The sequence below is a fragment of the Drosophila erecta genome, unplaced genomic scaffold (assembly GCF_003286155.1).
Source record: "Drosophila erecta strain 14021-0224.00,06,07 unplaced genomic scaffold, DereRS2 tig00000092-arrow-pilon, whole genome shotgun sequence".
Classification (NCBI taxonomy): Eukaryota; Metazoa; Arthropoda; class Insecta; order Diptera; family Drosophilidae; genus Drosophila; species Drosophila erecta.
This window is the reverse complement of record NW_020825207.1, coordinates 607,515-631,371: the sequence shown is the minus strand read 5'-3', so window position 1 is coordinate 631,371 and position 23,857 is coordinate 607,515. Positions and strand designations below refer to the sequence as shown.

The 23,857-nt window shown below is 49.7% G+C and overlaps 6 protein-coding genes across 9 annotated transcripts; 4 read left to right on the top strand and 2 right to left on the bottom strand.

Moving 5' to 3' along the window:
* The first annotated feature begins 1,209 nt into the window (after positions 1–1,209).
* On the top strand, positions 1,210–14,551 carry LOC6548442 (ubiquitin carboxyl-terminal hydrolase 31). Of its 3 annotated transcripts, none has more exons than XM_026980206.1 (6): positions 1,210–2,344; positions 10,212–10,445; positions 10,510–10,779; positions 10,858–12,667; positions 12,724–13,508; positions 13,573–14,551. In XM_026980206.1, exons 1-6 carry the CDS (start codon positions 1,787–1,789, stop codon positions 13,621–13,623), a joined length of 3,708 nt encoding a protein of 1,235 aa, XP_026836007.1. In that variant the 5' UTR covers positions 1,210–1,786; the 3' UTR covers positions 13,624–14,551. The 3 variants fall into 3 exon arrangements, with proteins under 3 accessions (XP_026836007.1, XP_026836006.1, XP_026836008.1); XM_026980205.1 differs by having other exon boundaries at positions 1,210–2,356; XM_026980207.1 differs by lacking the exon at positions 1,210–2,344 and adding an exon at positions 8,868–8,946.
* A 277-nt stretch (positions 14,552–14,828) lies between these two features.
* LOC6548443 lies at positions 14,829–17,936 on the top strand. Its single transcript, XM_001976625.3, has 4 exons — positions 14,829–15,005; positions 15,997–16,295; positions 16,356–16,685; positions 17,045–17,936. The coding sequence occupies exons 1-4, from the start codon at positions 14,985–14,987 to the stop codon at positions 17,673–17,675; spliced, it is 1,281 nt and encodes a 426-aa protein (XP_001976661.1). The 5' UTR covers positions 14,829–14,984; the 3' UTR covers positions 17,676–17,936.
* Positions 17,937–18,086: 150 nt separating this feature from the next.
* Positions 18,087–20,136, top strand: LOC6548444 (suppressor APC domain-containing protein 2). Its single transcript, XM_001976626.3, has 3 exons — positions 18,087–18,324; positions 18,800–19,669; positions 19,730–20,136. Exons 2-3 carry the CDS (start codon positions 18,806–18,808, stop codon positions 20,072–20,074), a joined length of 1,209 nt encoding a protein of 402 aa, XP_001976662.3. The 5' UTR covers positions 18,087–18,324; positions 18,800–18,805; the 3' UTR covers positions 20,075–20,136.
* Positions 20,093–20,640, bottom strand: LOC6548445. 2 transcript variants are annotated; one of them, XM_001976627.3, is made up of 2 exons: positions 20,561–20,640; positions 20,093–20,500 (listed from the first exon to the last, which is right to left on the bottom strand). In XM_001976627.3, exon 2 carries the CDS (start codon positions 20,498–20,500, stop codon positions 20,138–20,140), a length of 363 nt encoding a protein of 120 aa, XP_001976663.1. In that variant the 5' UTR covers positions 20,561–20,640; the 3' UTR covers positions 20,093–20,137. The 2 variants fall into 2 exon arrangements, with proteins under 2 accessions (XP_001976663.1, XP_026836891.1); XM_026981090.1 differs by having other exon boundaries at positions 20,093–20,508; positions 20,561–20,636.
* A 1-nt stretch (position 20,641) lies between these two features.
* Positions 20,642–22,417, top strand: LOC6548446 (neuralized-like protein 2). The gene is made up of 3 exons (XM_001976628.3): positions 20,642–21,323; positions 21,377–21,682; positions 21,744–22,417. The coding sequence occupies exons 1-3, from the start codon at positions 20,783–20,785 to the stop codon at positions 21,857–21,859; spliced, it is 963 nt and encodes a 320-aa protein (XP_001976664.1). The 5' UTR covers positions 20,642–20,782; the 3' UTR covers positions 21,860–22,417.
* Positions 22,336–23,845, bottom strand: LOC6548447 (glutathione S-transferase 1). Its single transcript, XM_001976629.3, has 3 exons — positions 23,720–23,845; positions 23,074–23,176; positions 22,336–23,016 (listed from the first exon to the last, which is right to left on the bottom strand). Exons 2-3 carry the CDS (start codon positions 23,166–23,168, stop codon positions 22,440–22,442), a joined length of 672 nt encoding a protein of 223 aa, XP_001976665.1. The 5' UTR covers positions 23,169–23,176; positions 23,720–23,845; the 3' UTR covers positions 22,336–22,439.
* Positions 23,846–23,857: the final 12 nt, after the last annotated feature.

The window sequence follows — 23,857 nt, the reverse complement described above, 5'->3', positions numbered from 1 at the left end:
CAAACTGCCAAACAGCCAAATTGTCAATGCCAGTCCAGAGCCGATGGCTCCAACCCAGCACCTGCTCCAAAATCATAAAGGAAATGTGTGTGTCTACTTGGGGAAGCCACTTTCACTCAGCGACCAAATGAAACTTAACGGAAAAGAAAATTACATCATGCTCGTTTCAATGGGTCGACATAATATTATTTTCCTGGCCCAGTGGGTCCTCGTCTGGTAGTCAATTTTTTATTTATTTATTTTATGCCTACGCACATACGCGCCTGCGGAGAGAAAGTGGGCGAGGGTGGAAGAAAGCGGGAGAAAGTGGGCTCCTGACAGGTGTCGCCGACTGAGTGGCTGTCTGACAGACTCGCAGAAGTGGGCGTGGCCCGTCGGCGTGGGCGGGGTGGTGAAAAATGGTGGCCTATTATTCTTTGTATTGTTTTATGTGGCATTTATACGCGTATTTTTGTCGTCTTTTAATGGGAAGGGCGAGCTGGCAAGAAAGGCGAACACCCGAGTGGAAAATAACAAGGGCAATAGACCAGCCACACAGGCTGGAGGGCATCGGCTCCTCCGCCACACATCGAAATCCAATCAGTAGATAAATAACACATAAAATGAGGTGCTTAATCGGGTTTGAAGTGATGAAAGTAAAACTGAGCCGTGAGCAAGCGGTTCCTCCGTCCGTCCGTCCGTCCTTGTCGCCGGTGGCGATGGCTTTGTCTCCATCGTAAATCTAGAGTATCACGGGTGTTTGGATATCATTTGCAAGCGCCGAATTTCGCAGAGTGCCTGGCGGCATAATTCCGACTTAAATAGCACGCGTACTAGAGTAATTTATCAGCATCGCTGTCATAAATTAGGTAGTCGAAAATGGTTGATTAGCAAATCATAATATGTCACATATAATAAGTTTGCTTTTGAAATACATTTGAAATGACCGCACTTGCTCTACTTATCGATTTCCGAAGGTAGAGGTATATTTGGTATTTTATCTAAGCAAGCTGCCACTTATCGATAAGTAATCGAATATAATAAAACCAAAACGGTATAAGGTAATTTCAACTGCTTAGGATAATTAGGAACCGTGCCTCTCGGCTTGCATTTGATAACACTCTTAATTTGCTTGAAAAATTATAATAATTTGTTTACGATTTCTAATATATGAAGACATAGTTTTTGAAATCCAACGCTTGTCGCGTTGCCAACCACTACACTGAGTGTGGCTGCAGAACAGTACGGTCACACACTGACAGAAAACATCGATAGCAAACGGCTTGTCTGCGGTAAATTCTGCAAAGCGGCAAGCAGTCACACTCCACACATCGAAGGTATTTTTGAACAGCCAGAAACAATCACACTCTTGTTTGTTAATAATACTAGCGCACTCGCGGCCCAAAATAAAAAACGGTTCGATCGCGCGACCATCGACCAGCCAATTTTTTTGCTGCAAAGCCGACGCCGCCCGAAAAAGTGAAAGTATTTGCATGTGAGAGGCAGAAAAGAGTCGCGGAGTGGGTCAGCGAGCAAGAAGAAGAGCCAGCGGCGCAAGAAAAGAGAGGTGGGGGCAGACACAGAAACGGAGAAACAGTGAGGCGAAAATCGGAAAAGTGCAATAAAAGAGGCCGCGAAATCTCAGCTAAAAGGTCAATCTCGACTCGCGATTGTTTTAGCCACTAGTTAAGTTGTACAGTACGTCCTGCGTCCGTGCAATTCATACGCTAATACCAATTTATATGTGACCGAAATCTGAGAGTGTTCAGTGTGCGCGAGAGAGCGAGATAGCGAGAGCGAGGCCAGCATGGGTACAACTAAGGAGCGAAGAGAGCAGAGCGAGGGCGACGCCGCCACCACCCACTCGACAACAACAACAACGGTAGCAGCAGGAGTTACTACTACGCCAGCAACAAAAGCAGCAACCACAGCAGCAGACACGAGCACGACGAATGCCGCCAAAAAGATTCGCCGCACCTTCTCCATGCCACGCAATCCCTTCCGTTGGACGCGTAAGTTCAGAACGGCAGCGGCCGTTACGTCGTCCTCGGGAGCGGAAAAGGATAACGGAAGCGGCAAGGATAACGGGGGCAGGGAGCGGCGTGGCAGCCACACGGCCATCTCATCCTGCGTGGGCGGGGGGCGTGGCAGGAGCGGGAGCATTGTGTCCCTCAGCAGCTACGAGGCTCCCTTCACTTCGTCCACCAGCAACCACAACAATACGGCCAACAACAACCCAACCACCGCCAGCAATGGAAACAACAACAACAGCAGTAGTAACAACAACAGCAAGCGCACACGTGCTCTGCGCCGTTCGTCCTTCAGGAAGTTTCTCAACCGGATCGCCCAGCACCTGAGTTCGACGGTAAATGTCGTGGTAAGCCCGGAAAATGTGAAAAGCTATGGCGAATTGCAGATATTTCACAATGTATCTTACGACTCTTTGATTAGCAAGTAATGCACTTCCATTATATTACTATTAATCATCAAAACAAGTCATGGTGCCCTTGGTCCTTTATTGTGACTTGTAATGTTGATACGGCGCCTTAGTTTATAAATAACATCATAAATCTAGGGTCACTAAAAACAGAGGGCTAATCACTCTAATCAGTTAGTTCCATCTGGCAATTTACTCTTCGGGGTGTGTACTTCTTTTCAGTACGGCAACAGTCAGAATTGCTTAATTACTTTCAAATGAAAATACATATGTAACACGAACTGTTTATTTGCGATTAATGAGTGCGCATAAACGAGGCTCGTATATGTAGTCTCTTATATACTTAGTATACCTTTCTTTCTTCGCTTTGTTTGCGAGCTGCTTAGAGCGCATCTAGCTCCGCATCCCCGCATTCCGCACTTCGTAGTGCCACAATGCCCCTTATCAGGAGTCCAGCCGTCCTTCCATGAAAGGCATCTTCGTTTAGTGCGTTATCGGCTGCTTTGTTTTGCTCACGCTGCTCTTTGTCTTCGCCGGACGCACGGCATCTTCGTCTGCATCTGCATCTGCATGTGGATGGGAGTGACTCGGATTTGGCACCATTCTGGCGCTGGTTCTGTGTCTTTTGTGCCGCAAAGAGTCACCACCCACCGGGTGGGGAATGGAAAATGGGCACGAATCGCCCCTTGCCACGTTTCTGTTTCGTATCGTTTCAATTGCCCAGCTTGTTGTTGTGCTACCCGTGCTGAGTCACAATTTGCGTGACCGATGATAAGGGAGTCGAGCCGTGTAGTCAGTGTATATCAGTCCAAAAAGCGGCTTATTGGGACTTTGGCCGGCCTCCTCCTCCTCCAGGGAGTTTCGGTATGTTAATCTATATGGTATTGCCGCAGTCTTTGTTCACACATTCCGTTCGATGGATAAAAAGCCTTTGTTTACACAACTATAAATACAGCGGATTCCGCTTTTTTGAAGTGTATCTCAAATGTTCTACGCTCTTCAGCGGCAATTTACGATTACCATACGCGAGGACGGGGCATGGAAATTAATTTTATTTTTAAACAATTGCTGTCTCATTATTATCATAATTTTTGCTGTGGCTTTGAGTGGCTGCAGCGGGGTTCCGGGGGTCTGTAACTAGGTGTAGGTGGGCGCCTTTTGTTTCGCAGACAGCAATTGTTCAAACAATTTTGTGTAATTGTTGCCAACATTTGTTGCTCCGTTCGGGCTATAATAAACAAACAAACACACAGGCACCAGAGTCCGAAAAACAAGAGTTTTTCAGGTCGTGAGCTGCTGGAGCGAGACAGCACTTAATGACGGACCGGGTGCACCGGGGATCGGGAGCTCCGGCGACTGCCAACTCCCCAACTCTGGGCTGCTGGGGAGCACAACTACCAAGAAATGTGTGCCACGCTTTTGTCGGAGGAGACAGCTCGACAAAGTGGGGAAAGCGACAACTGAAGAGCTAAAGACAAGTGCACGGCGCAATGACACACCCGCCAGTCGCCCGATCCCCTCCAGAAAGCGATAGCGCTGCAACTCGAGGCTGCTGGAATTGAATTTGATCTAATAATACTCACATTGGGCGCCCCAGTGTGTGCGTATCAATTTGTAAACGGTGGAACTTTAGCGTCTCGAATTTTCTGGCACTTGACGCTTTAGCCGAGTAATATAATGCGAAAGGCGATGGAATAAACAAATATTTCAAAGCTTGCTAAGCCTTATATTTTAAGTCGTAATCAGATTATAGATTGCTAACCTCTAGGTATTGAGTTTTTGATTTTATCAAATGGAACGATCCGCTGCCAGAGGCTTTACTGTGCCTGTAAAAGTTTGATTAATTGGAGAGGGCAAGCCTTATGGCCGTAGTGAAGCTGACCTTTTCAGCGCTCGGAATTCCAGAACGATAACCGCATACGAAAGCAAACTTAATTTCATTCAAAACGAGTCGGCAATGGGTGATCAGTGCGGGTGAAACACTCGCAAGCACGTTGAGCTCAATGAAAACTACAGTATCTGTAGGTCTGTAGTTTCTGCCATGAAAGCGCCTTGCGAGTCCACATCCAGCGGAAGATTGCAATGGGAAACTCGAACGATTACTGTGCCATTAAGGCTTTGCAGAGTTGGAAAGGTGCAGTTGTAGTCTCTTTGTCTTTTGGCACCTTTCACCAACAAAAGGCACGAAAAGGCCAGACCAGATATTCGGTTAACTGAGCAACAAGTACTTATTACTGCCGTCGCTGTATTTTCTTAATGACATTATGTGGCAATTGAGCATTGTTGAGTTGGTCGTTGTTGTGCGCTTACCTCATTGTAAACATTGTAAACAACTACTTTGATTTATGATTCATGCCACTGGCACTTGGCATCTCGCTTCACTCACTTTGCATTGATTTTATTCAGAAGCTGAGTTTGAATAGCTGCAGAGAAACAACAAAAGCGGCACAAATGGCGGAAAAGCGAAATGCGAAAAGAAAAGCAAAATCGCGCTGCGAGAACTGGGAAAACTGCGAAAACTGTGAAACGGCGGCCACAACAGCAGCAATAATATGGCTTATTAAAGATTGCATGCCAAAAATTGCAAATGCCACCGGGCACCGTGGAGGGCAGGGGCAGGAAGGGGGGTGTAAAAGTCAAAAGTGACACTGTGTGACGATCCTAGCAACAACAACTGCAAAGGCGCCAAAAACAACACGTGAGGTAGATGGCGCACATGCAAACAAATACACGTTGAAAAACCAGGGGTTGCAACTGGCATAAGACATTACTATATACGTAGTATTTGAAATGTTAGTTTTTGTTTCGCGTTCCCTTGGAGCAACCTAATTGCCTAATTGCGTGCGATGGAAAGCTTGAGCTACTCTGTACTCTGTTTTTCTCTCAGTGCCTGCAACAGTTTTGTATATTTCCGCCACCCAAAAGCGCGTCTCATGCCTATGTTGTTGTTGTTGTTGTTGTTGGTGGTGCACTTGTTGATGGCAAGATTAGTACGTAACGCTAGTGCCCCGTCCCTGTCCCCACCCCCCCTCGTCACCTCTGTTTGCTGATTTTCTATGATATTTCAAGAGCACGAGCATGGGTATACCCCATGCGATGGGGAAGGGGTTCGGCGGCGGTTGGGAGGCCTTTCGCGCACTCGTAGTCTTTGTATTCCGTATTCCGTATTTCCGCCCGCTGGCTCACACGTAACTTTTGCTGTTGTACAACTGTGCGAATTATTGTCTATAGTCTATGGTTTGCTGTTTGTGCTCGCAGTGCGATTCCTAATGCTGCAGTTGTTGTTGCTGTCGCTGGGGCTGCTCCACACGTTTTCCGCACCGCTCGGCCCCATTTCTCCCTCTCTTTCACTCTGCCGTTCTGGCTGAATTCGCTTTCAAGGTAAAATCAATTGAGATCAAACTAATTGAAAAAATGTTTTCGGAATTTTTAGCCTTTGCAGTTATTTTCGTACTTCCATGGCCCGGCACGATTATTTTCATAAACAATCATTTCAGAATTTATTTCGGTTTCGGGGTATAGCAGTCCGCTCTATGTCGACGGATTATAGCATACAGCTTATATAGCTCTTAGGTTGTCCAAATAGCAGTTACTCTTCTATGGCTGCTTGGTTCCCGGTCGGCAGCTGGAAATTATCCACGTCATTCGCAGTTAATTACGCACTGCTCCGGTGGCCCCACAATGATAAATGGCTCTACAATCCCACAAACACCCCAAAAACCATCATCAAGTTGTCCGCTCCACTGGGGCCTCCCTCCGCAGTATTCCATTATGTGCCAAGCGTATGTGACAGCAGGTCCGAGTGAAAAGTGCAAATTTATCGCTGGTCTGCTGTCAAGCGATTTGCCCTTGCCCGAAAAAGCCTCAAAATACCCGTTGTGGTCCCTGAACGGCAGATATCAGTTAAAGTTGACAGAAGTCACAACAAACAGTGGCGATCGCAAGTGTAAGGCCAGATCTGAGCGGAGAGGCTATACTAGGAGCCTAATGACGGATTACATTCTTAGTAACCGAGCTTGGAGGACCCTTGAATCATTGGATCATTGACGCACTTGACTTTTTAAATGGCTCAGTTGGTTATTTAACTTAATCACTAAGTGATCATGACACTTCAATAGGCGTCATTGAGGAATGTCGCTTTTGAAGTATTGATCACTTGATCATCGAACGAGTTCTGCTATTAATCATGTGCAGTTAATTCTCAATCTAGACCCCCATGAACCAGAAAGTACTATCCTCATGCCGCGAGCTGTATATGTAGATATGAGCACTCGGTTCTGATAAGCGGCGTGTTCGCTAGGTGGCCTGATTAGAGCCCCTTTCTAGGCGCAACCTTGACAGAGTCGCGCGCTCTGCTCCACGTAATCGCGCCCCTTCCGAAATGGGCGTGCGAGTAGGCCCACTTACATAATTAAATATACTGAGGCGGTAAAAGAGAGACAACACTGAGGATTACTTCTGGCGAGACAATAGACCCATAAAGCCGGAGCAGGGCGTCTGCCAAACGCGTTTGGAAGACCTTATCTGGCAGCTCCAAAATCTCAAAATCTCAGTCGGCGAAATGATTTACACTCACCGTCGCCAGGCCAAATCAATGATTATGGTGACGTTATGCATTAGTAGCACATTCTCAGGTGTCACGTGATTGCCGGTCGAACCCATCGGTTAGATCAGAGCTGAAGCTCGAATGCGATTTGGCGATTAGACGCTTGACGAATGGGTGGCGATAAGGCGCGGAGATATATGGGGGCAAGTGGGCTCTAATAATAGTCTGCTCGAGCGTTCCATTAATAAAATGCCGTCCAACCGGTAGGAGAACTCGGTGCGGTCTCGGATCTACGACCGCTCTCGATCCTACCGAGATTCCATTCCGCTCTCTCTGGTGCTGGTGCCCAGCCCAAAAGCCAATTTCATTCATGCTGTGGCCAAGATCTCGTAGCTAATAACAACCTCGTGGCAGCCACATCAGCGGCATCAGCGGCAATTATCTTCAATTATTTACAATTATTTAATAAAAACGCAAACGTAACTGCACAACAGATATACTCGTACATATCTGCATCTGGAGCGGCATGTTGTTGCGGCTTACGTAAGGGCAAGCAAATACTCGAGTGCAGTGCAATATTTTTAAGTTATCTGGCGCGGTACAGCTCCGCTCCAGCCCCCACCCTCCACCCTCCCCCGCGCTCCGCTCCGCACCGCTGTCTTATCAGAAGAGCGCTGGCCGCATGAGCACACACTTGCTCCGGCGGAATGGAATTTTTGCTGGCTGGAATGAATAAAGAGGAGAAAAAAGCTAAATGAACACGAGACGAGGGCCTAATAATTCGATACATCAAGTTAAGCGAAATACGCAAAAGTAAACAAAGCCATTGGAGGACACTTGATATTTAGAGAAAAACATTTGGGGCCACTTGAGTGCGTCGAGACTCACCCGCGGACAAACAAAACGGGAGAAATTTGCTTAAATTTATAAATAATAATGACGATGATGATAAAATTGCCGGCGCAAATTGAGACAAGTGGCCAGTGGCTACTTTTATTCTATGCCTCCGCGCTTCTGGCTCAATTAACCAGCCACAAAAGTACAAATGGAAGCCGGGCGAACGCGGCGTATGCGCAACATCTCAAAGTCTGCTGCTTTGGCTCCAGCTGCGTGAGAAATGCCCACCGCGATTAGGTCAGCAGACTCATACGAAACGGGAATGGGAAAAAATATGTGTATATAGACGAGATCTGGACCTGCGTTTGGGGCAGAAAACCCACTCAATTTATTCATTGAGACGCTGTTCCAACCGCGGAATCAAAGACCCCCGGTTTAAGCGATGGCTTCGGCTCAGTTTACATCACTGCCGTCCATTTCAATTGGGTTTTGTCTAATGAGCTGAGCTGCTTAAACTTTGGAACCCTTTCAGCTTAGCGCCACACCTCTAATTATTAAGGAAATCCGCTTAGTGTCGGGGATTCCAGGCTGAAAACCTGGTGCTCCAGGGCTTAGTCTTTAAGTTTCAAGCACTGGAAGGGGTGGCACTTAAATTTGGCCCTAGTTCGTGCCCTTTGCAGGGCATCTTTCCTTTGTCCGGGACGCACTCGAGCAGCCACTTGGCCGCCATTCAACGTGACCACTACCCGCCCGCTCAATTTCCCCACAGATCACTATACAAATGGCATTTGTTCGATGCAGTCAACGTCAGTTCAATGTCAAATTGCCAACAAAAGCAACAATTATTCAGAGCCAACGATGGGGGGCCAGTGGTGTCACTAAGCTTAAGCGAATGAGACAACGAAATCCGGGCTAATGTCTTGAGAACTCGGGAACTTGGGAACATAGGAGCTGGGGAACTGGGGAACTTTCCGGCAGCGTGACGCGAGTGAAATATATGTGCTAACTGTCGACCAAGCTAACCAATCTCCTCATTTCTCCCCCGGAATTGCCGCGTCTTCAGTCGGAGGAGCAGCACTCGCCTGCGAATCGCATCGCCTTCATTGAAATTGTGCCATTCTACACCGGATGCTGGCGCAGAAAAGAGGTACCAACCTAATCAGTGGGCTGCAGTCCAAAGCATGGCACAGCCCGCTGGTAGTGTCATGATCACCATCCCTACATCAATGCCCATCCCACACAGAGATTTATTTTCTTTTGGCCAATTTACCACTGGCCGCCTATTTCTTTGCCTCCTAGGCTTGCGTGGGTTTTCGCTTTCAGAAACGGGTTTTTGTGTTCGATTTGCGCTTATTTTAGTCGCTGTTTTGCCCACTTTTTGTTGACTCTATGAATCCATTATTCGCTGGCTTTTGTTCGATATTTTCGTACAACACATTTTCGGGTATATTTTTCTGGCATCGAACGATGACGTTACCAGTCTTACTCATCTCTTGTCCGTCTGTCTGCTTTCGTCACCGAGTCTTGCATTTGGCCGGGTAATAAAGGAATCGGGAGACCCACTTAGCATTGACCTCCGGCAGCCAAGTGACCTCCAACTGCACGCCAAGTTTCCCGCGCGACTGCCAATTTCATAATCCACCAAATTTCATTGCTGAACGCAACTAAAGCTGTTAAAGGCACTCGGCCACGTCGAAAGCGCCACATCGAAACAGACTCAATCTCAGCCACATAATTATAATTCCATTGGTTTTCGTTGCGATTCCATGGCTTGTTTGTAATATCGTAAATCCTCAAATCGGCGCCTTTGGGAGGTGTAGCTCCAGTGGCACAGAGGACAGGAACAGCCACGAGCGAACACCACATTACATGCTAGAGATCATTATTGTTCAGTTTGGTAGAGATTCTCGTTTGTTTTATGTTTTGCGGAAAATTCCCCTGTTTTAGAGATCTACACATCAGACACACCTCCTCAGCGCATTGAAGCAATTTCGATTTCTTTTTGATTAGCACCGAAATTTTCCACACCATTGAGCCCAATCACACGCCCTCCTTAAATATGCACTTCTAATTGGTTCATTAAATATTTGCATAGCAGTAAAGCTAACTCGCGGAAGCTGAACATTGCTGATTATCGAAAATATCTACTCATAGCTAGTGTATTTAAGAGTATTTAGCTTTTCTGTTTCGCCTTGTTTTCTAAATATTTCTTCATTTACCGCAAATTGATGGCTGCTCGCAGCGCTAAACAATTTTTAATTGGCAACGAAATTGAAACCCAATCAACGAGCACTGAGCCAATCCCCAGTCTACTCCACTGCACTCCAGTGTGATCTGGAAACGAGATCCTTCACCGGTCGGCAATTGGTACTCCCCAGCGACTAACACAGCTCTCCCCTTTTTCCTCCCCAGGCGAACAAACATGGACAGCCATCGGGCCCGGGATCTTCGGCGGGCGGCGGAGGAGGAGGACCAGGCGGCGGCGAGCGTGTTCCCCCCATCGGAGGCTATCAGTGGCCGGCGGATCAGACTCCAGGTGTAATGGGCCTGAAGAACCACGGAAACACTTGCTTTATGAACGCGGTGCTGCAGTGCCTCAGTCACACAGACATCCTGGCCGAGTACTTTGTGTTGGATCAGTACAAGGTAAATATATTTACTTCGCAGATAACTCCATATAAGTCTCAACCTTCTCAACCTTTCGTCACAGGCTGACCTGAAGCGACGCAACAAGATCAACTCGCGAAAGTTCGGAACGAAGGGAGAGCTCACCGAGCAGCTGGCCAACGTGCTGAAGGCGCTGTGGACCTGCAAGAACGAGAGTGACCACAGCACCAGCTTTAAGGCAGTGGTAGATCGGTACGGAACGCAGTTCCGCAGCTCGACGCAACACGATGCCCAGGAGTTTCTTTTTTGGCTGCTCGACAAGGTGCACGAGGACCTCAACACAGCCAGCAAGCGGCGCTACAAGAGCCTCAAGGTAGGCGAAATTCAAGTGGGCGGCCAGTCCGCTTTTTCGGATAAGGCAACTAACTTATTTTTCATTACCCCCCACCAGAACTCGTATGGCCGTTCGGACGAGGTGATCGCCGCCGAGACGCTGGCCAACCATATCCGGTGCAACAACAGCTTCGTCCAGGCCGTGTTCCAGGCCCAGTTCCGCTCATCGCTTACCTGCCCGCGCTGCGAAAAGCAGTCAAACACCTTCGACCCCTTCCACTGCATCTCCGTGCAGCTGCCGCAGCTCACCCAGCAGACGATATTCGTCACGGTAGTCTACATGAAGCAGCTCCCACGGCAGGTAAAGATGGGCTTGCGAGTCCCAGCCGGATCCCCGATAGTAGCGCTTCGCGAGCAGCTCCAGGCGGACACGGGCATCGAGGGATCGCGAATGGTCCTGGTTGACTTAAACGCCGAAGGATTCACGCGCGTTTTTTACGACACACAACCCGTGGAGACGCTATCTAGCATTGAAACCATTTACTGCATCGAGGTGCCGGAGGCAACTCCTGTTCCCAAGGCTGCTACTCCTCCAGAGACGGGGGACAAGGCTGCTCCAACAGTAGCGGCCTCTGCTCCTGCAGCAGCTCAATCGCAGGCGGACCTGTTGCTCCTAGTGGCCAACGTATACCGAGCGAAGGATGGCGCGGACATAACCCGCTTTGGAGCCCCCTTCAGCATGAAGGCACCGCGGGACTGCTCATACCAGGATCTGCAGAAACGAATGCTCCGCGAAATGGCGCCGCTGCTGAAGCCAGAGGTGTTCTCCTATGCCACGCCACTGTCCGAGATGTTCCGCATTCGGCTGCAAGATCCTTCCGCAGACCCTGATACCTATTTGGAGCAGGTGGAGCACCCGCTGCTTACCGAGATGATCGACATGGCGCTTTCCGTGCTGTCCTCCGAGGCAGGACCCCAGCATATAAAGCTTCTTCTGGAGTGGAGTTCACCCGAGGCACACTTTATCAGTAAACAGCAGGACACGGAAGAAGCCGTCGTGGAACACGAAAGCGTTGCGCGTCTGAGTGCCAGCAAGCCGAGCGACACAGCCTCGCTGACTTTGGAACAGTGCCTGGAGCACTATACCAAGGCAGAGACTCTGAGTGCCGAGGATGCCTGGCGCTGTCCACACTGCCAGCAATACCTTCCAGTAGTGAAGACGCTGGGTTTGTGGTCACTTCCCGACATCCTGGTGGTGCATTTCAAGCGTTTCCGGCAACATCAATCTAAGGGTCCGCAAGCGGCCAAGCTGACAACAATGGTCAAATTTCCGTTGACCGCCTTCGACATGTCACCGCACTTGGCACGCGGCGTGCATGAAAGCGCCAGCAGCTCGCTGGGTATGGGACTGGGACTTGGGCTCGGTCTGGGCTCAAATCCCTGGAAGAAGGCTCGTTCCGGTGACTCGCGCACCTCCACTCTTAACTCGCGCTGCGACGCTAAGGACACGCGGTACGACCTTTACGCCGTATGCTACCATCAGGGAGATACTTTGGAAACAGGTCATTATACGGCCGCCTGCAAGAATCCCTACGACCGTCAGTGGTATAAGTTTGACGACCAGCGAGTAAGCAAGGTGCCAGAGGACGACATTGAGCAGGACATCATCAATAACGAGGCCTACATGCTCTTCTATCAGCGACGCAGTGTAGATGCAGGCGAGTGTTCCGGTTCCAGTTCGAACTCCGGAGATCACTGGGTATCGCGAATTGCCCCAGCACCGTCATCGTCCGCCTCATCGACGTCAGGAAAGGATAAGGAGCCGGTTAAGTTGGAGGAAACCAGCGAAACTCCGGCGGCAGCCGTGGCGGAGAAGGCCCAGTCCAAGCCGGTGGACATACCCATAATTTGCCAAGAGAAGGCGAAAGGTAAATTTTACCCGAAATATACAAAGATATATATTAATCTTGTGCACTTATTTCAGTTACTGAAGAATGCCCAGAAGCTGCTCAAGAAAAGACATCGATTCCACGTGATCTACATATTGAGGAACTGGCATATGCCGATGCAGATGTAGACACCAGTTTAAGTGAGACCAGCAAGGCGGAGGCAAATGTAGAAGCTATGGATGAACCTCGAAAGGTGGATGTAGAGGAAGCCACGCCTATATTTACAATGGATGAAGATTGCCCAGAACCTGGACAGGAGAAGAAGGAGGAATCCGTTAAAAAGGAAGACGAACCCTCCGAAGCCCCAGACGTGAGCGAACCAACCGCCGAGCCCAAGACCAATGGCCATGTGAGCTCTTCGTCCAGCTCTTCGTCCTCGGAAAGCTCGCTCTCGTCACGCTCCTCGCCGCGATCTTTGAGTACTTCAGTGACAGCTGCATCTACTCTGCAGAGCAAGTTCAACGGCCACATGAGCGCCGCTCCAGCTCTTTTCAATGGAAATGGAAATACGCAGCTCTCGTCCAGCTTGCAACTATCCCGACATGTACTGCACAACCATCAGTGGCACGGATCAAGGAGCAGCGTGTCAGCAGTAGAGAATGCTACGCACCATCAACAGCAGCAAGCGGCAGCCAGTCTAAGCCTTCGGCATTCGTTTTCCACAAGTTCAAATTACACGGAGACACTATCATCCTTGCTACGCAAGTCTGCAAACACATGCAGCAAGGACACACTGCTGTTTATTGACCAACAGAGTCACCATCATACAGCCGGACTGATCGAAGATGACGATGATTCGTACATGGGCAGGTCCCTTTGGGTAGGTCGATGTAGTTGTAGAATACCCAGAGACATTCTTACTAAATTTAAATATCCTGTTACAGATATCGCCCGTGACGCCACACAAACTCATCACTGTTTCGCCCAAGAATTAGATGCGATATTATGATCCATTTGGATTGTAGAGTAAGGAAACCCGATAATGAAAGCGAAGCCGAAACAAGAATATACAAAAACGCACTATAGCCATAAGCCTAAGGTTTACTTTATATGATATTTCTTAACCGGAGCTCCCGAGCGATAAGCAAAACGCATTATGAAGATGTTATACAACTTTGTTTACTTTAAGATACGTACTCATATATACGATACTTGCAATACTGCATACGTTTGAAAGTTTGATAAAACTTGATTAGAATCTATAAGCATTAGACTATTTATTCGACAGCAATTCAAAGCCAATGACGAGGATTAGTTCTTTATATTTTACCGAATTGACGAAGATTTTTTAACCTAACGACTACCGATATTTATGTAGCCAAACAATGAAGTACAATTTGATTTGATTTAGTTCTCCGTTCAACCTATAAACCTTCTTGTATAGTTCCCTAACGATGAAGTGCTTGGCATGCCTAAGTTTAGCTTTTTGTACATGAAACCAAGTTTCAGACTAAATTTATGCGCATAGATATAAATGTAAGGACACGTATTCTCTTTAATTACAATTACTTTGAATTCTACATTAATCTATCTGATTGTAACTTTTCCACAACCATAAATTTCTGGCACAACTGCATATGATTCTTTCGATTCGTTGTCGGGCTACGTTTTGTGAATCGTTTATAATGCGGATCTATATACAAACATATATATTACTTTATAAATAATGTATTCTATATGTAGACGAAAGCATTACACCAAAACATTATACTGATAAAAAATGTTTAAGGACTCTACCACATTGTTTTCTGGAGAGGAAGAACTTTATTGCGGTGTAAAATGTTCATTGTATTCATAAATAAACGTGAAGTTGTTGAATATGAAGTATGATTTGGAAGTGAACTAATAAAAATGTAAAAAATACTTCGCTGTGGCAAGGAACAGTTAATATCTGTACAATATGTTCTCCAGTATTGTGGAATCGTGACATGTCCCGAATTCTTGTAATCCCAGATCGTTATATTGGCCATTTTCTTATACATAACTGTCGTATTACAGTATACAATTTTACATCGTACTCAGCCGGAAAGTATACTTCTGTAATGGTTTTCAAACTAGGCTCTCTCAAATTATGCAAAAGTCAAGGTAAAGCTTTCTTTCTTTCCACTTTCTCATGCTCTGGCTAGTTTACCGGCCTTAAAAGCAGCCAGAGGTTCAACGTCTGCAGCGACTTGGCCGAAGACTCAGTTCAGTTGCTGCACTTGACGCGTCTGGTTCTGCTTCCACCACTGCGGATTAAATCAAGCCTGAAGAAGGCCAAGTCCAAGAACCTTCTACAAGAAGCAAACGAGCGGAGATGGATTATCGTTTAGTGCTGGTATGTCATCATTACGGGTGTGCTAACTGCGAACTTTTTCTATGGCTCGCTGGCCAAGTTCGTTGCCCAAGTCTTTTGTTTCGCAATGCGTTAACATCGGCGAGCTAACCGCTCACGTTTACTGTTACCCAGTCACTGGGAACCGCCCGATTCTGGAGCATGCTAATGAATTAAGCTAACTGCGGAGCAGCGTACGTTCCGATCTGTTCTGCCCCTTCTTCTAGTTCGGTTCTCTTACTACTGGCTTTTGGCCGGGTGCCGAGCAACTTTCCCGTTAGGCGTGTGGCACGCATATTGGGAACAGACCGCCAACAAGTTCTCCCCTGGCCAGATCAAATCAGCCTGACTTGGCCCGAAAGGCGGTCGGGTCCCCAATCTGCAATTGAGCTACCAATATTTACCTATGCAAATTGGGTTCTTTCCATTTGGGGAGCTCGCTTGCAGGGCAAACAAGTTTCTGGCCCATTAGAAGGGAAAAAACAAAAGAACGAGCTTAGCGGCTGACCCGATTTTCCGATTTTGGATTCCCCGCGCCGCATTCAAATTGCGCTGTGAACCGTGTCACAAAGAGAGAAATTCCACAGCTTCTTGGCACTGCAGCCGCCCACCAAGCTGAGCCACTTGACCTGGATAACTCGGGTCGGTCCGTGGAACTTTTGGTTTCATTGAGATGCCACTGCCCAGAATTTCAGGGAAAGTTCCCTCGAACAATTAATGGTCAAGTGAGCACAGCGCAGAGATGCTAAAGCCGCGTCTCGACCGCAGTTGCTGCTCGGTTTGTTTATCTTCACAGAAACAGAAACTTTCGCGCTTTCGCCAAACAACAAAACATCGAAAAGTGGATGTATGACCGGGTAAAAGATCTCGCTGCTCCGGACAATATTGGACCATTCACTGGGCCGACTCTTCGGGGCAATTAACTTGACTCCAGACGGCTACGGCCCCTGATTCCACCTCCACTATGACCGTCTTTTGTTTTGGCTCTTTGTAGAAAATTCTTAGCTTTCTGCTGCTGGCCCACTTCGGTTTCTCCCAGCCGCAGCAGCAGTCGCCATCGGACTACGGCGAGGAGCAGCCTCCGGAGGGCTACTACGCTTTCGTCGAGTCCCCGAATGCGGTGCCCCCCAAAGTGAGGCCGCCACCCTACACCTTTGTGAATGCGGAGTGCAAGGATGTGGCCGCCGGCAAGAAGTCTGCCGTGTCCGTTCACAACATTTGCGGAGATCTGAACAAGGGTCAGATACCCAAGAACCCGCTGGGACAAAATGTGTTCGGGGAACCCTATCCCTTGTAGGTGAAAATATTTGCGTAACTCATTTCAGACATCTCTAATGTAAGCCTCCTCCCCAGCGAACTTATTCGCAACCAAACGCTGAAGTTCCTTTCGAAAACTCTGCCCGTTCTGAAGGCCGACGATACCCTCCCCAAGGTCACCCAGATCATTCGTGATGAGCCCGTGGAACAGCTGGACAGCAACAACATCGACAGGCCCTATCCCGCCGGAGGTTCCACTCGCGTCCGCCGCAGCCTGCCGGAGGGCGTAGAGTCCAACGAGTACAGCTACTTCGATCCCGCCCTGGACGAGGAGGAGCAGCACAAGCAAAGGGATCGTCAAGCGATCCCCCAGCAGAGGGCCGCCGAGGAGAGGAAGCCACGAAAGTTCTGCGATGGCGGTGGAGTGTAAGTATTTAACACGCAAATGGGTAGAGCGGAGTTATATCCTATCCCCAACGTCATATACAATCTGCCAGAGAACTAGACCGTCTTTCTTTAGGCAAGGGGAAAGGCGCCACATTTCAAGCAAAAAGAGGTCACCACTTAATCACCATGAGTCATCTTTAAAAATTTGTAGACTCGAAGAATTATCAAGGCAAATTAGCGAAATGAGGCGGCCATTTCACTTTCCACATTATAACGAAGCTCATCACTTCAATCGGCATGCATAGATAGATCAAATTAGGAACTGTTTTACATTTGACGATACCATTTCGTACAGGTCACTTATTAAAACATTTTCAAATTTTGAACCCCACCCGCAGATTTTGCACCTTATACAGGGCCATTCAGGGAGACACCGGTGGAGCAGCCCCTTCCACGCCCACTGCGGAACGGCGCGAGGAAGTGGGTCCCATCCGGTACGAGGGTCCACCCACTCCCTGTCCCGCCAAGGTAGAGTACGCCACTCCCGTCTTCGCTAAGAACTACCAAGGCGCCTGGCGTTATGTGGTCCAGATTCCCTATGAGGGCTACTTCACCCAGACGGTGGAAGTGACGCGCTGCATCCAGGCACGCTGCCACTACCTGGACGGCGGTTGCCTGTCGTCACCACGCTGGGTAAGCCTGCTGGTGGCGGAGATCTTCTACCCCAATGCGGAGGACACGGTGCCCACCAGCTCGACCACCACTCAGGCGCCCTCGGTGCAGGACTTCCAGGCCTACCAGCAGTACCTGCAAAAGAGGGCCGGCGTGGCAACCGCCTCCGATGGAACATCGTCTGGAGCAGCCGGCTCCGCGGCGCAGGCGGACGCCCACTGCGACGGACACGATGAACTGGGCTGCTTCCAGGTGCGTCTCTACTACGACTGGTTCCTCATCCCCGGCTCCTGCAAGTGCTGGCGCCCGGACTACTTCGCCAAGTACGTGCGCCGGAAGTCGGTGGCCGACTTGTGAACACCTTCTGGACAGGATATCCCAAGGAGGGCCTTAGACTTAGATTAAGTTCTAGCCTTTAGAGGAACACAACTTTGAGGTGAAAGGCTCATTCTAGTAATCCATCCGGGTACCCCACGGCCCTATACGGATCACGCAGAGTTTGCAGTTCGTGCATCTACCAGATACAATTTGAACCTAGGCGGTTAGCTCCCTCTTTCGACTGATTAAGCCAAGCGCATTGCATTTCTACTAATAAATACGTCTCTACCTAAATCTTAAGAGAGCCTCTCTATTCGGCACTTCGCTGGGACTTCGCTGTGGTTTTGGCCTAGGCTGTGTGTGTGTGTGTGTGTGTGTGTTAGCCTCCTGGCACTCTCTCACTTGCGCTTGTGTTGGAAGATCCACCGAAAACCCACAGAAACCAGTCGCGCAAGTTGCGCATGCGTGCGAGACTCGGGCCCAAAACCTCGGCCGCTGATCTAGTGTGCAGTCAATATAACCAGTTGGTTGGGTTTGGGTGTTTTGGCCGGGGATCCAAGCTACCGCGCTGCATTACATACACAGAATAGCTGCAGAGCTTGCGCAGAAGCCTTGACGAACGGCCTCAAAAGGCTGCCAGACGAGCAGCGGACTCGGATTTCAGGAGCCAATTTTCCGCGCAGCTTGGGTAAGTCAGCCAATTGGAGGGCCGTCTTTTTGTTTATAAACAACAGAAACAATCAACGTAAGGGAAGGGAAGCACTTTTGAACAAATAACACTGTAAACACGGTTACTTAAGGCAAGAAACTAACGAAATCTTTCGATGGTAAAGCGCTATAACTACAGAATAATGATAATTGTTCTTCGCAAGGCAATTAAAATAAAATTTGATGCTTGAAATCAAATAAAATTATGAAATCAAGAATATTGGTGTATCAATGAGACGATGTTGCTAATATAAATTTGTTTAAGTTAGTAAATAAGTGCAAAATATCTTACCTCAGAGATTCAGTCCTAAGGCAGCTTGCCAAATTCACACGCATTCCATTTGGACTTACCCATGCAAATGAGCTCCTATGAATATTCAGTTATGCATTGGTGCCAAGCGTGGGACGTTTCGATCCAACATCTCATCCCACTTTCCATTTTGCGCCATCCGCAGACGAAGATGCTCCGCCAGAACAAAAACACCAGTACCAGTCTGCTGAACCTAAGCATCAGCGATGGAGGAGGCAGTCATCCACAGGGGCAGTCGCAGTTTTTAGAGTTGGATACGCTGCCGAAGCAGTTTGTCCTGTCTATGAAGAAGCTCTTTGACATCCTGGACGACAAGCAGACAGGTTATGTGCGCTTCACGGACATCGAGAAGGGCTGGCAGGATGATGGCTCGAAGGGACTGCCCCGTGGGGTCCTGGACTCGCTGCGTCGGGTCACTCCCAGCAGCGGACTGCTCTCCTTCGAACGCTTCTGCGCCGGCCTCAAGCTGTGCCTGCTCCGCAATCAGCAAAACGCCGTGGAAGACCTGAAGTTGCGGCCACGTTCTCTTGCCCACGGAACTCTTGCTCCGGAGATGGACTTCAATTCTCCTGCTCCGCCGCCAAAGCCGCCACGACAGGTGCCCAAGTCGCCTGCTCTGGGTAAAGCCGACATCCGCCATGCCCTGCAAAACTGGCAGCTGAACATGATGGCGGATGCCGGAAAGCCAAACACGACGCAGTCGAGAGAACAATTCGAGCACCGTGGCTCGGCAGATGGAGGCTCCTCCTCCACCTCCGCCTCGGCCACCGACTGGAGCCTGGCTCTTCCAGCTGTGCCTAAGAAGACCAGCAGCAAGCGCAGGGAGTCACGGAGGCACACTCTGCAACACGGCATCGACTACAACATGCTGAAAAGACTGAAGCAGTTGGAGGAGCAGCGGGAACTGCTTCTGTTCGGACTCGATGGCGTGGAGAAGGCGCGCGATTGGTATATGATGCAGGTGCTCAATGTACAGGAGCAGATTAAGTATTTCGGCCGTTTAGGAACCAGATTTGTAAGTGGTCCTCACTCTAGCTTGTGAACAATAGTTACCCATTTGATGATTTTCCCACAGGAACAGTGGTCTGAACTCCAGCAGGAGAGGCTCAACTTCCAGCGTGCCCGCGTTCTGGAGGCCAATCGCAGCCTGCAGATACTGGCCGACACCTGGGACCACGGCGGCTACCCACTGCATATTAATTTGGCTCTGCCGACACCCACCGTCCCAAAACCGAGGCAGATGTCCGATCTGCTCAGTCGGGTTCGCGAGAAGCCGCCACTCCTGTCCGATTTGTACGAGCCGCAGCACTCTCATTCCCATCCGCAGTTCCTGCGTGCCATGCCCAACTTCGTGCTCAGCCAGCCCTCGCCGGTCAGCCAATCCTCGGCCGGCCTAGGAGACGCCGATGTCGTCTACTGACGAATCAATGCTGCAGCGTACATTGTAAATAGTGTATTATTAAACAACTTGAACGGTTTAAAGCTAGACGGGATTGGGGTAGCGGCGCATGTACTTGTTGAGCTGCTTGTAGTTCAGGTTGCTACCCGGTTGGACAATTCCCTGGTTCACGGTCTTCTTGGCCTCAAACTTCCGGTCCTGGTAGCACTTGTAGCAGTTCTGGAACTGGCTGATCTCCTTGTGGCAGTATTTTTCCACGAACTCGTTGTCCTTCAAGCAGGCAAACAGCACGCCCATCTCCTGCAGACAGGCCACATCGGATCCGGAGTCTGCCTTCCCGCTCACAGTGTTTTTCAGCCGCAGAGGCAGAATCTCCTGGAAGGGCACGTCCTTCTCGTTTTGAGGCGCTCGGCCGCGCGCGGCATACAGGGCTCCGGGTACGCGCATCTGAAACCCTTGGGATCAGTAAGTCCAGGCATTTCAGTCAAAAAATACGATTTTACCCACCTCGTAATTTCGAACGTCTTCTGGGCAAACCGAACAGCTGCTTCAGATTACGTCACGAACTGGTTCACACATTTCGCGGTGAATGCCAGTCCGTTCCAGCCCTGGAATTTCGTTGAAAATAGGCATACGGTCACACTCGAAGTCTCCGTGGAACAAAAGGTAAATAATCAACCTGCAGGCACGCCAGGGGATTCTTCAAGGATCACCGAACACCACGCGCCCATGGAAGCCGCCGAGCAGCGCGACCAGGCGGCAGCACCAGCTGCCCTTTGCGGGCCTTCACGAGCAGCCCACGCCGCAGCCGAGCAGGAAGATCCAGACGTGGAGCAGCACCGGGGCCAGGAATCGGCCATTGGGTCGTGGGAGTGCGCTCCAACCCTGAGCAGCCGCAAGCGGCAGCTGAGTCGCTTCCATCCATACCACGGATCCAACATCCAGTTGGGCGACGACGCCACAGTGGCCTACCGGAGAGCAAGTTTTGCCGACGCCCTCACATTTTCGGAGCGCCCGCTGGCCCCTGGTGACATCTTCTTGGTGGAGATCGAAAAGATAGAGCGCGGCTGGTCGGGCCACATGCGCCTTGGTCTCACTGAACTGGCGCCCAATGTGATTCGCACCAGCAGCGAGGGATTACCCCATTTCGCACTTCCCGACCTGGCTAACCTAGGCAACAGCTGGATCTACCCAATCTCGAAGTTCGAAATGAACCAGCGCCAGGAGGCAAACGACATCATCGAGCCCGAGACGGATGACGCGCCACACAGTATGTACAGTCTTCGCTACCATGCCTCCTTGTCTATAACTAATCTTTGGCAGGAAACCTTCTTGGCGACGCTACGCACGTGAGGACGCCTCGCGGCCTGCTACCAAAGAGACTCTTACGTCCGGCGATGGGCAACGGCAATGATTCAGACATCCTGCTCACGGACAAGGGCTCCCGCATCGGCATCATCTACGTGCCCACGGTGCAAAGCGACTCGAAGGGCGAGCTGCACTTCATCATCAATGGGGTGGACCGTGGCCCCGTTTCCCGAGACATTCCGCTCAACAGAGCGCCTCTGTTCGTGGTGATCGATGTGTACGGCACCACCAAGCAGATTCGAATTATCCAGCTGGAGGGCAGTAAGTGGAATAGATCGGGGTGACCATCTCCCTCCTATTATTAATGCTTTCTTTCCTGCAGTATTGTCCCTGCAGAGCGCTTGTCGCAACGTGATCCTAGAGAACTTTGCGGAGGACGCGATCAGTGAGCTGCCGCTACCGGAGAGCATCAAACGATTCCTGCTGCGCCGTGACTAGGGCTCTGGACCATGAGCTCTATGCAATAGGGCCCAGTGTGTGTGAATGAGAAATGCGTGTGTGAGGAAGTGTGCATGAGCCTGGGTCGTGATAGTCTGTTTACCCATATATATATATTTTATACGCCTGCAGCTCTAGTGAAGTGCCCGTTCATTGACGCCCTACTCCGGACCCTAACAGATTTACGGAATTGGCCGATCTCCGCTAGACGGCGCTAATATTTGTAATTTCTGTAGATATATATTTTTACTTTGGTTCTAGTTACCAATACACACTTTACCTGGACGACCCTATGTTGTAGAGCATAATCCTCGCCAGCGTGTGTGTATGTGTGGCTCGCCCAACACCAGCGGAGGTCTTCTGGGCGCCCTGTCTTTTAGCGTTTCGGTCCTCAAGGCGATTTCCGTTTCCATTACCGCCTAAGCGTATTGTTGCTATATGTAAGTTAAGTCCCCTAAATAAAGGATCGATCAAAGTCGCTGTAACTGCTAAAATCTTACTTTTAACTAATCCGTTTATTCAAGAGTGGATGTGCATTTAGAAAGTGTGGGTACAAAACAAAACATTATGGAGCCGCCGCCTACTTGCCGCGGTTCTCTGCCAGCTTGGCCTTGAAGATGCTCTTAAGCTCGTCAGCGCCGTCGCCGTTCACCTCCTGGTAGTAGGGTAGTTCTGCGAGACGCTTCAGCCAGGCGTGCACCTTGGGAAACTTAAACTCATCGATGGGGGCGACGTCGTTCACCGAGGTGACGGTGGCAACAGCGCAAAAGTCTGCGATGGTCAGATCAGAACCGCACAGATATGGCTGGTCCTTGAGGAATCCCTCGAGGATCTCCCAGCACTTCTGGATGTACGCGATCTTATCAATGGAGCAGTCCGTGGATCCATAATATAGAATGGGCTCGTAGAGGAAGCGCAGGCGCGCAAAGAGGTGGCCGGAGTCCAGATGGAGCCGAGCATCCACGTTGGCGCGCTGCACCAAGTCCTTCGGGTAGAGCTGCTGCTCTTTCTGGCCGTACTTCTCCACCAGGTAGGCGCAGATGGCGTGCGAGTCAATGATTGTGGCCTCGCCGTCGATCAGGGTGGGGATGGTGTGCTGGGGGTTCAGCTTGAGGAATTCCGGAGTCAGATGCTCTCCGTTCAGCAGGTTAATTGGCCTGTATTCGCGCGAAGACTCTGTTAATTGAGTTAAGTGGCTCGGTGTGGGAACCTACCGTAGTTCAAGGTCGAGCCCGATCGCCTTGGCCGTGAGGAGGACGGCGCGCGATGGGGGACTCAAGGTGGCATAATACAGAGCTGGCTTTGACATGGTGGGATCTGTGGGATATTCCAATATTTGTACCTAGAGCAACGGCTGGCTACCTATAGATTCCTAACCCCCACCCGCGCAATGCGGACCAACCCAGAGAACTGGTAACCGCACTCGCACCACTTCCATTTCGGTACCCCCATTTATCAGCACCGAATCCGTGTCGCACCCACAGCAGTATCAGATAACCCCGGATCCGTAGCCCCCATCTCTAGCGACTTATCAGAGCACTTAACATGGCACCGCACAGCGCTGGAGAGGTACTGGAACTACATACATATATAGCTCGCGCGCCGCCCTCTCTTCCCCTTGTCAACCCTTCTGACGGCTTGGAAATTAAGTTTTCCAAATAAATGTAATTAGCGGCACACACACACGCAGAAGGCGCCCCGGGTTTGAGTGTGTGCGCTTGCAATCGCCGGCAAATTGTTTTTATAGTGCCAATGCAGCCTGTGTGTGTGTTTGTTTTAATGGGGGGCTGATTTAGCGAAGCGCATTGATATTAGTTCGCCCACACACACACACACAAGCGCACTCCACTCGCAACTCACATTTCTCTATGCGCACAAAACTAAATACAGAACTGCCGCACGAACGTAGTCTCCAGAGTCCAAACGCGATCTGAGCGCGAACAGGAAACTATATAGCGGCCCCACTAGCTCTGCCGGCGGCTCTGCTGAGAACCTACT

Excerpts from the sequence above, each read along its gene's own strand:
- LOC6548443 (XM_001976625.3), top strand. The coding sequence starts at position 14,985 with ATGGATTATCGTTTAGTGCTG. Across the intron at positions 15,006-15,996 it reads TGGATTATCGTTTAGTGCTG|AAAATTCTTAGCTTTCTGCT; the intron begins GTATGTCATCAT and ends GGCTCTTTGTAG. Across the intron at positions 16,296-16,355 it reads TTCGGGGAACCCTATCCCTT|CGAACTTATTCGCAACCAAA; the intron begins GTAGGTGAAAAT and ends CCTCCTCCCCAG.
- LOC6548444 (XM_001976626.3), top strand. The coding sequence starts at position 18,806 with ATGCTCCGCCAGAACAAAAACACCAGTACCAGTCTGCTGAACCTAAGC. Across the intron at positions 19,670-19,729 it reads GCCGTTTAGGAACCAGATTT|GAACAGTGGTCTGAACTCCA; the intron begins GTAAGTGGTCCT and ends ATTTTCCCACAG.
- LOC6548447 (XM_001976629.3), bottom strand. The coding sequence starts at position 23,168 with ATGTCAAAGCCAGCTCTGTATTATGCCACCTTGAGTCCCCCATCGCGC. Across the intron at positions 23,017-23,073 it reads GGGCTCGACCTTGAACTACG|GCCAATTAACCTGCTGAACG; the intron begins GTAGGTTCCCAC and ends GCGCGAATACAG.
- LOC6548442 (XM_026980205.1), top strand. The coding sequence starts at position 1,787 with ATGGGTACAACTAAGGAGCGAAGAGAGCAGAGCGAGGGCGACGCCGCC. Across the intron at positions 10,446-10,509 it reads TTGTGTTGGATCAGTACAAG|GCTGACCTGAAGCGACGCAA; the intron begins GTAAATATATTT and ends CTTTCGTCACAG. Across the intron at positions 10,780-10,857 it reads GGCGCTACAAGAGCCTCAAG|AACTCGTATGGCCGTTCGGA; the intron begins GTAGGCGAAATT and ends ACCCCCCACCAG.
- LOC6548445 (XM_001976627.3), bottom strand. The coding sequence starts at position 20,500 with ATGCGCGTACCCGGAGCCCTGTATGCCGCGCGCGGCCGAGCGCCTCAA.
- LOC6548446 (XM_001976628.3), top strand. The coding sequence starts at position 20,783 with ATGGAAGCCGCCGAGCAGCGCGACCAGGCGGCAGCACCAGCTGCCCTT. Across the intron at positions 21,324-21,376 it reads GACGGATGACGCGCCACACA|GAAACCTTCTTGGCGACGCT; the intron begins GTATGTACAGTC and ends AATCTTTGGCAG. Across the intron at positions 21,683-21,743 it reads AATTATCCAGCTGGAGGGCA|TATTGTCCCTGCAGAGCGCT; the intron begins GTAAGTGGAATA and ends TCTTTCCTGCAG.